The sequence below is a fragment of the Orycteropus afer genome, unplaced genomic scaffold (assembly GCF_000298275.1).
Source record: "Orycteropus afer afer isolate SDZICR_OR568_19922 unplaced genomic scaffold, OryAfe1.0 scaffold00072, whole genome shotgun sequence".
Lineage (NCBI taxonomy): Eukaryota > Metazoa > Chordata > Mammalia > Tubulidentata > Orycteropodidae > Orycteropus > Orycteropus afer.
The window spans coordinates 7997759-8015288 of NW_006921659.1; the positions used below are offsets into that span (position 1 = coordinate 7997759).

Genomic DNA, 17530 nt, shown 5'->3' on the forward strand with positions numbered 1-17530 from the left:
AAGATTGTAAACAGGGAACCAGAGACATCAACTGGCACGTGAGGACAACTACAAACAAAAAGAGGGAAAATAACTGTGTAGTTACAGAACTTCTAAATGGTGAGGTAGTAAGAGAATTGCAAGATAGAATGGACTGTTCTAAACTCGGGGAGAAAATTATAAATCATAGGTAAGCCTCAAAGAAAAATGATAAACCTTCACATCACAATAAGAAAGAGGACAAGCACAAATATTCAGCATATGCTAAAACAACAGCAACAAAGGAAATGATAACATGATTCATAAACAGAATATAGACTAGTTCATTTGAAGTATAATTGAGAGATTAATAATTTTTATCGCTGACAGAAATGAAATGTGTAAGCTTCATACTTGCCCTGCAAGCATTGGTTTTCTGTTACTCATTTCTCTGTACTGTATTTTTCTATGTGAGTGCTTTGTAGTATTTTAAAGAACATTGAAAACATACTTTTATCAACATGTTGTTAGTTGCTGTCAAGTCGACCATCACTTCACGGTGACCCCATGCACAATGGGATAAAATGCTGCCCATCCCTATTACCAGTTGCAGATTGGACCGTTGGAATCTGCAGCAGTCAGTGGCTTTTTTCCAGCAATAGATCCCCAAGCCTTTCTTTCTAGTTCATCTTATTCTGGAAGTTCCAATGACACATACATGTTCAGTATCATAGCAACATGCAAGCTGCCACTAACAGGTATTAATTTTGTATTTGACATCTTAAAGAGTCATATAACCAGAGAGCCTTAGGGTTTAGTTCAGTCTCCTAATTTTTTAAATATTTTGCTAACAGTCTCTTAGCTGCCTAGCTGCTGGACTAGGTTTAAAACTCATGTCTGCACCTCCTGGTGCATTGATTTTTCCTCATGGCCATGCTACCACTTTGGTTTTATTTTCATTTTTTTAACCTTTTAATTTAATTTAAAATAACATTCTAAAATGGTTGCTTTCCCTTAACTAACTGTTCTATGATTTGTGTTTAGTACTTAATTACCTACATGCTGTCTTCTCTTTTATAGTATTTCTTGGTATGATTTTAGAAACCATGAGTCTCTACTGTTTTTATTTTGTTCATCTTGTTATTTTAATGTTCCTGTATGTAATTCTGGCCACTCCTTTTTTTAAATTTATTAAAATGGTGACTGTGGCCATCAAATATGGAAATGAAAAGCAGTCACAGTTTAAACTGTTGCCCATTGAATATAACTTCATTTTGCGGTTTCTACACCCATGTCACACAATATTAACTTGGTCCCTGCATAAGAATGGATGCTTACTCTTTTAAAGAATGTTCGTTCTTCTGAATCTGTAGCCTCCCCTATCTGCACCCATTCCTGGAGGGTCCACAGTGTTTCTTCCCTTTTATCTTCTTTTGGGAGTGTGAAGAGGAGAGGATGAGCCAAAAATCTTTTGAAATGAGATTTCATAATCTTGTATTTTCCCATAGTTTTAATTTTTTTTGCTTTCTTAGTTTTGTTAATTTCTTTTTACGAATAGAAACTATACCTATAAGAAATCTACAAAAACCAAACTCACTGCCGTCAAGTCTGATGCAACTCATAGCGGCCCCTCCTTGGGTTTCCAAGGCAATATCACTACAGAAGTAGATTGCCCAGCCTTCCTTCCAAGGAGTGTTTGTGGGGTTTGAACCACCAGCCTTCTGGTTAGCAGTCAGATGTCTTAGGTACTATGCCACCAGAGCTCCTATAAGAAATCTAGAAAGTAAAATTATAAAGAAAAAGCTTTGTTTTCCCTTTTTTTGTGTGTGTGTGTGAAGTTGTTTGTTGAATCACTGATAATCCCATTGTTCAGAGACATGTAGTGTTGATATCTGCCTTATACATACAAGGTATAAATGTATGATGAATACTAAATGTAAACCAGTAGTGTAACTGATTATAAAGATAAAATACATCAGAATATGGCTAGAGTACCATGCATCTGATGCTAACCTGTTTCAGAGATTAACCTTTGGAAGTGCCAGAACTTTTGGCCTTGAAAGGACTAAGTACTATACCCTCTGCAGCCAGTTCAGTTATCATCTTACACTTGTTAAAATATATTAAAAAGAAAAACTTTTTGAGACAAGAGACCCAAAAGTAAACTGTAGTAGGTAATGCTGCTAGTAAAAGTTTTTCATTGAATAAAATATTACACATTTATTTGACATATCAGTGATTCATAAGTAACCCTGCAAAGTTCTTTTGTAACTTTGCTGAGATACTGTGAGCCTGACGTTTGAGAATGGCTCATGTGGCTAATGTGGGAGCCTATTCCTTTCAGTCTCCTCCTAACCCCTTCTGCTCTTACTTGTTCTCTATCCCTCATTGCATACCTATGTTATGGAAAAAATAACATAGTGTCATTCACAGTGAGAATTGCAAAAGATCTTCACATGTAGCCCCCCTGGAACTCATCAAACAGGCCAAAGATGTACTGTGCTTTGAACTGTTAAGTTTTGTTTTAAATTGGTAATTTTATTTCCTTTTCTTAAATTTATCGTTATGTTATCAAACTCTAAGTTCATACAGGTCAAATTTTTTTGCCTTGATTGCTTCATTCACCCTCTGTTTCTGTGCTTTGTTCCAAGACATGGGAACATTCACTGATCTTGGTAATGTGGAATCTCTTAATACCTTAATCCATTGACATTTGTCTTTTCTAAAAATCAAAGCAATAACAAATTGAATATTTTCGTTGTTCTCCATTAATGAAGATGATCAGATTACTGTCACCATCAGAAGATAACTGTGATTTCCTATCCTTAATTTTTTTGTCATAATCTCAAGAAGTTAAATTAATTAATGCAAGTTTTAATAATTCATCTTTAGCACTAGAAAACAAAATGTCCTTAACAAAATAATAGTACATGTAGGCAGTTTAAAGCAAGTTGTCTCTTCATTAAATCAAGTCCTGTGGGACCACAGTCTGGCCATATATAAACAGTACAATTATGGTCTAAATTTTAAGTAAAACAATTAATTTTGGCTATTCTATAATTCACACTTGAAAACTATTAGTGACTCTTTTCCATCCTCTAGAATTATTGAGTCATTGTGTGAAAGCAGATTAAAAACCTTTGAATTTATGTTTTCTGAGTTTATTTCATGTCTTTGTTTTTATTTTTTGTTAACTTTGAGAATGAGATTAATTTCTACCTTTATCACATTTTTATCTTTCAGGAGGCCTTTAATCAGCTTTTTTAATGGTGGATTACAATCACTTAATATAATTTTCTTTTTATAATGCAAGCTAATTAAATAGGATATATATATTTTTTTAATTAAAATGTGATTTATGTCCTTACTAAGAAGTAGGTAATAAGCAAAAGTCCATGGAAGAGTTAACATGGACATAGTTTGAAAACTTTGTTTAAAATGTTAAGAGTTGAGGCTGTGAAAATATTTGTGGCAGAAATAATGAAAGATATAAAATAAAAAATTTCTACCTGGCAAGAGATAACATGGTATATATTAGCTGTGATATTATATATTCATTAAGACTTATACGGCTAAGTAGTATAGACCCGGAAGAAGTTAATGTAAGTATTCTTAAATGGGTTTGTATTTCTCTGATAAACAGCACTCTCCTTCTGTTTGTGATCATAGGATGAAAGCTCTGTAAGCTTTGTATATGTACATTTTTACTGCTACATCGTGTAGTGTGCTCTTAAGATTGAGATCTCATTCCCCAGGAAGCATTTCTGTCTAAGATTAATTGCCCTTTTAAAATCAGTGTTTGATGTATTCCTTTGGCTATATCCTGACTTGGTTTAACCCCCTTTGACCTGACCTCACTACTATTACTGCTGGGGCTGAGTCAGAATCCTTCAGTATGATGTATGCACTTCAGATTTCAGCCTGTGGTTTTTCATGTCGATGGATTCAATTAGTTGGCATTTTACTAATGAACATATCAGAGGTTAAAGAATTTGTCAACCAGAACAAAATTGTTCAGACTTGTAGTAATAATAATAAAAAAAAAGCTCATCTCTTTTATTCTTTCAGCTTTTTCAGAAATGCTAACTATTTTTCCGAATTCTTACTTCATTGTCACACGTTGGAAGATAGCGAATCAAGTAGTTTTCTACTGAATTATAAAGTATAAATGTGAAGCCCACATAAATTTAAACACAGTGGTTGTAACTGTTGACCTTTATTCCATATTTACAAGTATGAAGTTTAAAAATTTAATTTAGTGAACCTGAAATTTTCTGATTAAATGCATGTATAAGTTTTCCTTGAGGATATATTATCCATTCTTTAGCCTCTTTTAAATTAAAGCAGGTTCCATGTATTTAGTATACTTATTAATAGTAATTAGGAAACTCAGACATCTCACTAGAGTCTCGGGTAACCTGTATTTAAAGCCGTTTAGGTCATAATCCATGTTGAAAATTGGGTAAGAAGTCAGGACTAAGATGTAGCTAAGTAGGGGGAGATTATGTGCCTTTGGTGTAATAGGGGTCTGTAAACGACAGAGACATCACCGACAATAACGAGTTGTCCTCAAGCAGTGCTGGATTTTAAAATGTAGAGCATAATATTTTGGAAGGATTTTATTTTTCCTTCTGGAGTTTTCATTTCTTCTTTCAAGAATTTTTCCTAAGGTCCATTAATACTACATGCACGTAGTAGCGGTCATTTGACTTCTAGGGGATGTACTCCATTGAACCTAGATGCTGAGAGCATTACTGAAAGGGTTAATGATGCTTTAAAAAAAAAAAAAAAACCTTCCCCCCACCAATACTTGACATTTAATTCTTTGCATAATCATTGAAACTTTGTTTTCAATACATTTATAAAGTCTTGTGCCATGCTGCCTAGAAATGGGGCTGAGTAATTCAGTTTATATTAACATGAGGCCAAATTTTCATAGCCCTTTGAATGTCAGTTACATAACTGAATCTTTGCTTTTTGTATGTCTTTTTGGTATATCTTGTACTAAGAAATTACCTGGTTCCATGACTTTGTATACAGGAAGAGAAATCTCATGAGTCCTTAATTTTGTTACTAAGCCATGACACTTTTTAAACTAATTTTCTGTCCTCACTTTTCTAAGTGTTTTTGGCCTTCTTAGGTTTTAGAGAATGAGTGGGAGTTGGAGAGGAGAGTCACTTGCTCTGTGAATACCTACCATGTCTGAGCCTTATGCTGGGCTCTTTGCTAGGTGCTTAATTGAGATATCCCATCTCAATTAACCCCCTTTGACCTGACCTCACTACTATTACATTCTCCATGCAACCCTGGAAAATGGAATTCTGTATATGTACCCTATTAGATGAGGAAACAGAACATTAAGTGATTTGCCTGTGAATTCAGAACTAGTGAATTATAAGCATATGATCATTTGAACTCTGATTAGAAATATTTTGCTGTATAATCATAGATTAGAATTTAAAGACATCTGCTTATCTATCCTAAGTCAGTGGTTTACAGACTGTGGCTCACAGAGTTATCCTCCAAAACTGCTATGGACTATAAGTTAACAAGCAGAACTTGAGACAGGTGCAAACCCACATTAATGCAAGGTGCCCTACTTCTATCTGTATTCTGTGTTGGGTTTCTGCATAAAAATTTCTTTGAAGAAAAATTATACATCCATATGACCATAAGATTTATTTGAGGAAACATTTAAAAGCAAGACTTTATCTCAGAAATCCTAATTTATTCAGAGTATTTGAAGAGAGGCCTAGTTTGTATATTTTTTTAAAATCTCCCAGAATATTTCTGATGGTCAGCAACATTTACAAGCCATGGATATAAAAAAAAAAAAAACAACCTTGTCATTAAGTCAATTCCAACTCACAGTGACCCTGTAGGGCAGAGTAGAGCTGCCTCGTACGGTTTCCAAGGCTATAATCTTTACAGAAGCCAACCTCCATATCTTTCTCCAGTGGAGCAGCTAGTGGGTTCGAGCCTCCAACCTTTTGGTTATCAGCCAAGCTCTTAGACATTGTACCATCAAGCACTTTTTTTTCACATAAAAAAAGAAATGGCCTCAGAGATGTAAGACCTGCCCAGAGTCTTCCATGACCAGAATTGGAATTCAAGTTGCCAGACTGCCAATTCTTCTGTATTTCAGTAGCACCTTGTAAACTGTCAGTGCATAGTTGGCCCTTTTTCCTTTCTGTCTCATTTATATGATTGTATATACTTATATTTATTGTATGTATACCTATACATAGATACTATTGTGTGTGTGTGTGTGTATAAAGTATATATTCATATATAAAGAAGTTACCATACTTTTAACTTTGACATTTGCTCTTATGACTTGCTTATGTGATCATTTCTTTTTTGTTTAGTTGGTTTGTGGGTTTTTTTTTTCCCTCCTCTGTATGTAATTTCTGCTATCCTAATAACACAGCCAAAATTTATCTGAATATACTTTTTCAAAATGTAACATTACTATAAAAATACTCACTTTCTAATAGATGCTGCTTAAGACTTGACTTTGTTTTTATTAGGATACTGGTGATGATAATAATAAAATTACATGATACATTTCTATTTTTAGCCTATGTCATAATACTTAGAAGTTAGATAAATGTAAGAAATTACATTTTATTTTGATAATCTCTGTTGAAATATAATCTCTTGAGATTTAACATTTAACTTTTAGGGTATATAGAATTCCTTCTCTACCCAATGAAAGTACATATCTCTTACATTTACTCCTGGCTTTTTATTTAATTTACAAACTCAATATTATGAATGACGGTCTGTCTGTATATAAGATGAATTAGCATAATGTAGCTTACAAAAGAACAAAATAATGACATGTACTCTTAAAAGTGTCAAGAGTAAGAAATACAAAAACAGCCTTGATACTGTGCCAGATGAAAAGAGAGTAGAGAGACATGAAAATGCAACGCAATGCAATGTGTGACTCCTGAACTAGCTCCAGTACTAGCGAGATAAATATTATTGAGGTGGTCAATAACATTTTAATATGAACTATGGATTACATAGTAATAGTATATTTAAAAATAAAAATAAAAACCCCACAGCAATCAAGTCTATTCTGATTCATAGCAACCCTCATTGAATTTCCAAGCCTGTGAATCTTTATGGGAGATTGTGTCATCTTCCTCCCGCAGAACAGCTGGTGGGTTTGAACTACAGACCTTCTGGTTAGCAACCAAATGCCTTACCCACTACTCCATCAGAGCTCCTTATGAGTAGTATTTAAAAAAAAAAAAAAAAAACTCACTGCCATCGAGTCGGATCCACCTCATAGTGACCCCTCCTTGGGCTTCCGAGGCGGTATCACTACAGAAATAGATTCCCCAACCTTCCTTCTGAGCAGTGGCTGGTGGGTTTGAACCACCAGCCATCTGGTTTGCAGTCAAATGCTTTAAGCACTATGCCACCAGACCCTAGGAGTAGTATAACAATTCTTGATTTTATTAACTGTCCTGTGATTATGTGAGAAAATAGACACTGAACTATTTCAGGGGTAAATGGGTTCAAAGAGACTCCAACTCACTCTCAAATGTTTTGGAAAATACACAGAATGATAACGTAAATGAGGCAAATGTAAATAGTTGGTGACTCTGGGTAAAGAGTGCATGGGAGCTTCTTGTACACATTCTTGCATCTTTTCTCTAAGTTGGAAATTATATCAAAATCAGAATTACCTGCAAACAGAGTCCTGTATAAAGGAAGTTCATATAGAACTAATTCACTTGATTAGTGTCTCAAATGATTACCTACTTTAAAGCATTAAAGTTAACATTTAAAAAAATCTGAGTGGGTGAGGTGTGGAGTAACATATTTCTGCTGAGTCATTTTCTTTGTAATGACATATTTCTCATTCCCAAATACTAAATTCTAGATTTCCATTTTGAAACACAGAGACATGTTTACCAAAAACATGGTTTACTTTAGCAATGTCATCAATATTTCCTTTTTACTGTTAGAAAAAAAAAAAGTCTACTAATTGTTCACTGTTCCCTTTTGTTAGTTCTGATATTGCTAAAATGTCCAGTCATCGTTGTTGTTATTTATGGTAGCATGAATTAAGGTGATGGCACATATATTTTTTGACTTATTTGAAATCATATTTTGTTGTAAAATTTAATAGTTAAAAATAATAATTATTATTAATTAATCTTGAGACTTTATTCTACCAGCAAGGAAATTACCCAATCTATGAAAACATTCCTTGATCTATTTCTGTGTGTCAGGTACCATCCTCGGCACTGGGAATGCAGTGATAAATAAAAGGGAAACTTCAGTTAATAGTTCCAAGGGAACTAATGTCCCATTCTAGGAATCCCTCTGGAGGAAGTAAGAATACAAAAAATTCAAATACACACAGTATAAACAAATACAGGCGCTGACAAAATAGTATTTTAAGACATGAAACTGTTCTGTTGACAGTCCTTCTGGAGTCTTTTCCTTAGTTGCTTTAGTTAGTGGTACTTTATGGTATAGAATTAAACCAGAGAATCAGTGGTGCCTATTCTGGGCTCTAATAATGTGATTTATTAGTTTTTTACAGGAAGTGTTTAAATAATGCTTATGTTCTCCAACTCTGTTGCACAGTTCAGAACATCCATCTGTCCTTTTGTGGATGAGGGTTGATCTTTTGCCTTTCAAACATCCTATGCATTAGTGGGCCGTATGCCATGTTGTATTTGCTTTCCACGTTTAAATATTACATTAAGCACAGAATTCTTGCTGTTGAATTGCTGCTTCTGCTCTGTTACAGCATATCCAAAGGTGACTCTGACTTTAGGAAAAACGTAACCGATAAGGAACTTTTACTCTTATAGCACTGCTCTTTCATTTCTGACTCAGTGCTAAGTAGGAGGAGGATTACGAGAATATTAAAAGTATTTCAAAGAAATACAATAAGAATATGAAGAGAACTACACCGGAAATGTTGTCACATATTCTAAGAAAGATTTAAAATGGTAAAATCTTGGCAATTTGACACTTACAGAGAACTAATCAGGATAGCTAAGGGTTTATCAATTTGAGTATCAACGTTTAAAACACTTGCCAAGGTATTAGCACCATGCTTTCTATGGTATTCTGCATGTAGCTTAATATTTTAGTTATGTGATTTGTATCATCATTATCATAACCAACTATTGTAGGAATACTATAATCACAGCTGTGTAAAAAAGTTATGTGTAGATGCAACAAAGATTGAGAAAACAAACCATTTTTGAAGTTATGGTGATAACATTTTCCAAAATTTTTTAAAACTTATTATTTGTGGCCTCAGAAACCCAGAGGGGTTGCTATGGGTCGGATCCTGCTCCATGGCAGTGAGTTGAGTGAGTTAATGATTTGTGGAGTTTATTTGGGAATTTTTATTTGGTTGGCTTTGGAATTGATGATATGTTTGTTAATTTAAAAACAATTTTTGGGGCAATTTTTTATCAGTTTTCTGTGGTGTTTTTGTGTCTTCTTGTCAGTCTGTTGACTATCAGTAGGCTCTCTTCCCATGACTCTGCTGCCTTTAGCAGGAAATTTATTTTTTTAAAGGATCTCTTGGTTTCAGATTTTAAGGTGCCAGCCAAATCATTATCACCATACATTATACTACTCCCATTTTGCCTACACATCACAGCACTAGGGATTCAAAAATCATCTTGAACAGAGCAGAATGGAAAAATTGAAGTATTTCCCTCTCTTGTAGTTCCATGAATTCCCTGGGATTTTTTTGTTGCCTCTGTCTCCAGGAAGCTGAGAAATTTAAGCATTGTATTTTGAAGACACCACAAAGGAGACAAGCCATGAATTGTGGTAAAGGAGCAACACAAAGATTCTTGGTGTCTGTTATTTTTTTTTTCCATTAAAGGAGCTTGGTTTTTGCTTTCTTTGTTTTCTTACAACAACTGAGGGTGTTTCTACTTACTTTAAAGGCTGTCAGTACATCATTCTCCAATCAGGAAAAACTCAAAACTAATTTTAAATTTAATTTGGAGTGAAATTTGAATTTAAAAGAGAAGTGTGAATTGCAGACACCCTTTTAATTAGAGAATAGGTGTCAGAAATCAATGAGGTTTCATAACCCTAAAACAGGAACCCCTGAGTCAGACTCTTGGTTCCTTCTGAGGAAAACTACTGACTCTTCCTCTAACTGTGACTCTCAGACTTTACTTATATTCTTGAACAGCTTCACTGAAAATTAACCTAAAGTTTTCATCTACTTTATTTCATTTCTCTCCAAACACTGATCTGCTTTTTGATTATTTCTAATCACATTTCTGTTTTCCGTTTTTTAAATATGACCTACTTCCTATAGCTGTCATTTTTAGCAGCTAATTACTACAGTTTTTAATGTGTAACTAAAATAAATTTGGTCAGTGGGTACAATAGGCTGTTTTCTCCACTATAGTTTCATTAACGTCAATCTTAGGTATGCACAGTAATTAAGAAAGAATGAATACTTTCACATATGGCAACAGAATTTTTATCAGAATTCATTGTAACCCTCAGGTTTCTGTTTTGGGTGATACATATTGCAACATTTGAACTTTCTCCATGTCCACATTTCCTGCACAGGAGACAGACAATATTTAACCTGTTAAAGCTGTACAAATCCATTTAATTCACTAAGGATTCTCAAGACAACAGACTTCTCCCCCGTACCCCGCCCCCCCAAATTATTTGATTCCTACTAATCTTTGTCGGATTTCTCTTTTGAACTAGATGGGGGAAAGAAGAATCAAGTAATGATTCATGGAATTGAGCCAATGCTGGAAACACCTCTGCAGTGGTTGAGTGAACATCTGAGCTACCCGGATAATTTTCTTCATATCAGTATCATCCCACAACCAACAGATTGAAGGATCAACACGATTTACCAGAGCAGAGCATGTCTCCTTTCTGCTTCAGTCAGGTTTGGTGGAGGCGACCTGACCAGAAACACTTTGCTGCTGCAAACCAAACAGCAAAAAGATTCCCTGTCAGATAAGGGCGATTGGGCTGGTCTTACTTGGCATCACCGCTGCTTTCCTCCACTGCCGTCATTAAACCTCAGCTGTGACATGAAAGACTTCACAGGACCACTGCAAGTCTTCTATTTTCTTGTAAAGTATAATGAAGGTGAAACCTTTGGCCTAAGAAGAAAATGGAAATATGTGCCACTCAATTTGTATTTCTGATTAACAAATAAACAGGGGTATTTCCTAAGGTGACCAAGGTTGAACTTTAGCTCAAGGGAGTGGAAACATTGGTTTAATTTTCAAGAGAATTAGACTTAAGAAAGTAAAAGAGAAATTCTGAAATCAATAACTTGCAGTAATTTTTTGTAAAAGATTAAATTACAGTAAACCCATCTTTCCTTAATGAAAATTTCCTATGTTTACAGTCTGTCTATTGGTATGCAAACAATCTTGTAACTTTGATAATGAACAGTGAGAGATTTTTAAATAAAGCCTCTAAATATGTTTTGTCATTTAATAATATACTATTTTGTCACTCTTCAAGTACTCTCTGGCTCACAGACAGTAGAATCGCTGTTTTTACTCTGTGTGTTACTGTTCGGATTGGCCATTATTGGCATGGGTAGATGTAGGACATAGGATAACTTGTCTCAGGAGCTGTTGTAGAATTTCCTGCTGCCAATTATAAAATCTGTGTTCTTTACGTGCCGTAGGTGTAAAGTTAGTTTATCTTTACTGTTTTGTTTACCACTGTAAACCTGTCACATCATAGTATGGTTAAGCATCTGTAGAAGATAATTTTTCATTTTGGGGGGAAAAACACATTACTTTCCAAGTTAGTGTTTTTTTATTGGCTCCAGGTCTAATATTTCATGTGGTCCTCTGGTGGCCAGTCTTGGAAGTAAAATGATCATTTATCTCCACATTGCAGTAGCTTGTTCTTAACTTTACCAAAAATACTGAGATGTTACTGGAGTTCTTAATATAAGAAAATTTCTGCTGCACTTTATTACCAAGCTACTGGGATTCTACCAGCTATCAACGTATTCATGCATTACAGTATGTTTCTTGTGAGCTGGCTTGCTGTCCACATTGAATGTTGACTCATTTGGGTATGTGAAAAGATTTACAATACCATAAATAACGGTTTTAGACTCCATAAATAAAAATGAGCGTTTTTCTTATAAAAACTTTTATGAATGTTGAAGTGAGATCCTGCTAGTGCTCATTGCTTTCTTCTTCTTCAGTTTTCATTGACAAATAATTCACAGAAAAAGAAGGTGATACTGGTCAAAGAGCAAATAATTCTGGAATGGAAATTTTAAAGCTTAATCAAAAGGAAAACCATATGGTACCAACAGGATCTGAGAAAAATAGAAGCAAGTAGAAAATAATTGGCCAATGTAAATAAATGAAAAGGCAGAAAAAAATAGTAATATCTGAGTTCCTTAACGATAAAAAACCCACTGACTTGTATTTTTGCAAAGAGGTTGGTCTGAATATGATTGTTCACGTTAGAAGTGCTTATTCTTCTATTCAGCTGGGGATTTTCCCCCTTGATGTTTTGACAGACTGAAGTGAGCTTCAGAGAGCGAGAGGATCACAATGCCAGGAGTGCTAAGTTGTGATGAAGAAAGTGTGGTGAGAATGCTTTGCCACTGATGAGAGACCACTGTAAGGCCTCTGCAGTGGGCTTCAGTAAGCCACTGATCTTCACTTCCAAATTGGAAAGTAAATTTTATGAGGCCATTGCCCATTTTTACTTACTTGTTGTTCACTATTATACAAGCATTCTGACTTTATTGCTCTAGTCTTCTGGTCCCAGGTAAGTCAAGCCTCCATCCAATGCCCATAGGAAGAATTAAAGCACAAATTAGTGCTTTGCTTAAATATCTTTTTATTTCTTTTTATTTGAATACTTCAATTTTATGGTTTATTAAAAAAAGTAAGTAAACTTTGTGTCTGTCTTTATTTCTAGAAGTTGAAAGTGAGGTATAAAGCAGGTTACTTGTTGGAGAAATCGTTAAAATTTCCTTAGTCTTAACACCTGTCATGAAAGTTTCTTAAATGAGGAAGGATAAGGGAGAATCTATGCAAGAAAACTGGAAAGGGCCGCAAATCTCAGCATGCCTGTTTAACTCATCTTTAGTAAATAGTGACACACACACCCCGCCCTAGAAAAAGGAAAATGTGCTTCAAAAAGAGTGACGTTGTTGACTAGGAAGGGATAAATTTAGCTTGAATAAAGGATATCATTGTTTATATTTCATGATGTAGTGTTGCCTTTGGATGACCTAGGTTCTGACGGTGAATAGAGTTTGATTGACTTCCTTATGTATCTAGAGACCAGAAGTAGCCTGTTAATAATTGTTAATAATTTGAACTACCCATCTTCATAGGATGTTACTGTGTAGTCCATTTTGCAATCTGAGTGTGAGGTGAATTCATGAATGAACTAGCCATATCCCAGTTCACTGGAAACTAGATAAAAATTGATTACTTCCCAAGAAAACTTCAGTATACGGGATTTGACATCGAGTGACAGTAACTTTTAATAGTAATCTTTCTGGGGTATATTTATTTTTTAATGGGCTGTGAGGTAACTTCCTTTCATTTTTCAAAAATTTGGTTTATGTGGGTCATGCCAAAGAACAACAGTCTCACTTTTTATTACGGGGTTCATATTTAGGTCTGAGGTAAGCTGGGTTTCCGTTAGATGTGCCAACATAATTGAAATGCTGATGTTGAATCTCGGGGTATGATAGGGAAAAATTGAGTGTCTGGATACTTGGGACAGTTTGGACCCATTCAGAGTCAATTCCAGGGATGTAGACAGTCAAACTAATCTGAGTTCTGTCATCCTCTTAAGTGTTTTGTAACTGTATGTATCTCCATGTATGAAGGTATTAAAAATTAACCCAGAGGCAAGGAAGCTGGAAGAAGCATGCCTTTTTTTTCCCCAAGTAATTTGAGATTGATACTTTGTAATTATAAAAATTCATTAGAGGAAAGGTGTTTGAAATTACAAGTTTGTGATTGTCCACACTTACTGACAGATGGAATACCAAGGAATCTAGTTAGATTAGTAACTATGGAGTGAAAAAAGTTCTCAGTTTTTCATTCATGTAGTGGGTCAGTAAAGTTTTTTAAAACTATTTGTTAACAGAGAATATGTTAGAATGGTGAACAGTGGGTTAAGACATATCTGAAGGCTTGGCATAACCATGTATAGGGTTGGCAGACAAAGTTTCTACAGGTGTATTTGTATGTTCTGTAAGAATTCCCAGGTACATAGTAGAGCTGACAAGGGACAAGGTTGTGGTGACTTCTTGGCCACAGCCAGCTACCCAGAGCAAGCAAGTAGTTGGACCTGTGGGCTCAGGACCATGGTTGCAAGGGACATCAAGCTCAATTAGCATAATATAAAAAACATTGTTCCACCTTCTACTTTGGCGAGTAGTGACTGGGATCTTAAAAGCTTGCAAGCAGCCATCTAGATGCAATGATAGGTCTCTCCTCATCCAGAGCAAAGAAAAATGAACAGAAGCAAAGACACATGGAAACAATTAGTCCAAGCGACCGGTACCCCATGGGATCCTCAGCCTGTACGACTATGAGGCCAGAACTAGATGGTGCCCGGTTACCACTGTCAGCCCCTCAGAGGGGGATCTATGTAGGAGATGCTGGTTAGAATGGGAAAACAATGTGGAATAAAACTCAAAACCATTAAAAAAAAAAAAGACCAGGTTCGCTGGTCTGATAGAGCCTGATGGGACAACTGAGACTATGGCCCCTAGCTGCCCTTCAGTGGAATTGAACCCACTCCTGTGGCTTCCAGCCAAAGAAAAAAACAGGCATATGAGCTGAACATATTAGGTAGGTACACTCGTTGGGGAGATCAACCATGGGAGTCTAGATGGGCTGTGTATGCACAGGGAGACAATGGCGGGGGGTGGGGGGGCAGGAGTGCATGGGAGGGAAAGATGGGGCAGAGGTACCTATGGGGAGGAAGTGGGAAGGGAGCTGTTGTATTGTGGGGAATTTACAGCCAAGGTCATGAGACGGTGTACGTGAGCTGCTGTATGGAAAGTGAATTTGCTCTGTATAAACATTCGCCGAAATCACAAAAATTTTGAAAGATAAATCTGAAGGCTTGGTAATATCGGGTAGAATTGACATACCAATTGATTTCTTCTGAAAATGAACAGCTTTCCCTCTGGCTTTTGCACTCCCACATTACAGCGGCAAATAAAGACAACCAGCTTTTTCATCCTTCCCCAGTTCATAGAGGAATATCTACTAGATAGTTGGTACTTAGTGAATGTTTATTTAAAAAAAAAAGTCAGTTGAGGATTACTTCAAATTCAACGTTACATTTTCTTGTTGAGTATATCAGCTATAAAAATAGGAAGAACCTTGTTATTTAGAAATCAGTATACAAAGTGCAGTTTGTTGGGGATGGCATTACGTCAAACTGATGAAGCATTGCTTACTCAAATCAGCTTTCAGTAGGGACCAGTGTGGACCAGCTCCTTACGTCAGTCCACATTCATTTTAGTTGCAATGTAGACCACAGAACATACCTTCTGTTTCAACATCACTGTAATTTAAGCAGTGCCTAAAGTTGGAACGACTTTGAGAGCATCTGGTGATGTTAGTTAATTTTAACCGTTTCATACATGAATAATTTATATCTTGCTTTTGTATTGAAGGCTGTATTTCTGAAAATATATTTTTAGCAAAAGCTATGTGTTAGGCCTGTGAGTGTGGTTATTCAAACAAAGGTGTAGACTATTAGAACTTTCCTCATGAAGGCTTTTAAAAATATTTTGAGGTTCAGATTTTAATATCTCAAGTGAAGGAGGGTATGTCTGCCTGCTTCACATCTATCTTGGACAGTGCTGATGAACTTTGTAACACTGTGGTGTATAATTAAATATTTGTATGGTTATTTGATTGTTTTCGACACTGGGTTTAAACTTCACAGATGCAAAAACTAGGTCTGTTTAGCTTAGCAGTATATCACCAAGACATACTTGTTTTTGTGAGGTGCCGTTGAGTCGATTCCGACTCTGGGAGACCCTGTGCATAACAGGATGAAACACTGACCGGTTCTGTGGCAGCCTCACAGTCCTTACTGTGCTGAGCCCATTGTCGCAGCCACTGTGTCTGTCTCATTGAAGGTCTTCCCCTTTTTCTCTGACCTTCCACTTCACCAAGCGTGATATCCTTCTCTAGGGACGGGATCCTTCTGACATTATGACCAAAGTAGCATACTGCAGGTTAATGAGTCTTCCTCCAATTCTGATGCCACGTTCTTCATATAGTCCAGCTTTTGGGATGATTTGCTCAACATACAGATTGAATAAGTATGATGAAAGGATACAACCCTGACAAACATCCTTCCTGATGTTAAACCATGCAGTATTTCCTTGTTCTGTTCAAATGACTGCCTCTTGGTCTGTGTACACGTTCCTCATGAGCACAACTGTTTTGGAATTCCCATTCTTCTCCATGTTATCCATAGTTTGTTATCCACACGGTTGTGTGCCTTTGCACAGTCGATAAGACACAGGTAACCATCTTTCTGGTATTCTTTGCTTTCAGCTAAGATCTTTCTGGCATCAGCATGATACCTTCATTTCACATCCTCTTCCAAATCCAGCGTGAATGGCAGTTCCCTGTGAATGTAATGCTGCAACCATTTTTTAATTGTCTTCGGCAAAATTTTGTTTGTAATATTGATGTTGTTCAATAATTTCCACATTCTTTTGAGTCACCCTTTCTTTGGTATGGACACAAATATGGATCTCTTCCAGTTGGTTAGCAAAGTAGCTGTCTTCCACATTTCTTGGCATAAACCATTGAGCGCCTCCAGCGCAGCATCTGTTTGTTGAAACACCTTAATGGGTATCCTGTCGATTTCTGGAGCTTTGTTTTTCGCCAGTTCCCTCAGTGTAGCTTTGACTTCTTCAGTACCATTGGTTCTTGATCTTATGCTATCTCCTTTAACGATTGAATGTTGATTAGCTCTTTTTGGTACAGTGACTCTTCCTTACATCTTTTGATGTTTCCTGCATCGTTCAATATTTTGTCCATAGAATCCTTCAGTGTTGCAATTCAAGGCTTGATTTTTTTCTTCAGTTCTTTCAGCTTGAGAAATGCCAAGTGTGTTCTTCCCTTTTGGTTTTCTAACTCCAGGTCTTTGCTTTTGTCACAATAGTTTGTCTTCTCAATCTGCCCTTTGAAATCTCCTGTTCAGCTCTTTTACATCATCATTTCTTCCTTTCACTTTAGCCACGGTACCCCCCAGGGATTTTGTGCAGTCCTAGGGGAAAACCTCACCTCCTGATTATCAGCCCTTTGCTGGGTGTTAAGCAATATACTATCTCAATAGCCCACCCTTAAGGGGTTGGTCATTCCTGGTCCCTATATTTCTATAGTTGCTTTTATCATTGTTTTTAAATGGTCACATAATTTTAAATGTCTCTGATAGAGTAACAAAACTAATGTTAGAGTGTGACACAGCAGAACTAACTCTTAATTGCTAACTTTCTGTTGGGCAGAGCCTTCCAGATTTTATAGAATCCCACATGATTCAT

The 17530-nt window shown here is 36.0% G+C and overlaps 1 protein-coding gene across 1 annotated transcript in view; it reads left to right on the forward strand.

Annotated features, from left to right (window-relative positions):
• ATG5 (autophagy related 5) overlaps nt 1-10829 on the forward strand; it is a 172792-nt gene extending 161963 nt beyond the window's left edge. Inside the window, exon 7 of the mRNA XM_007940840.1 lies at nt 10693-10829. Coding sequence (XP_007939031.1) covers nt 10693-10829 — 137 coding nt within the window. The remainder of the gene's footprint in view (nt 1-10692) is intronic.
• Nucleotides 10830-17530: the final 6701 nt, after the last annotated feature.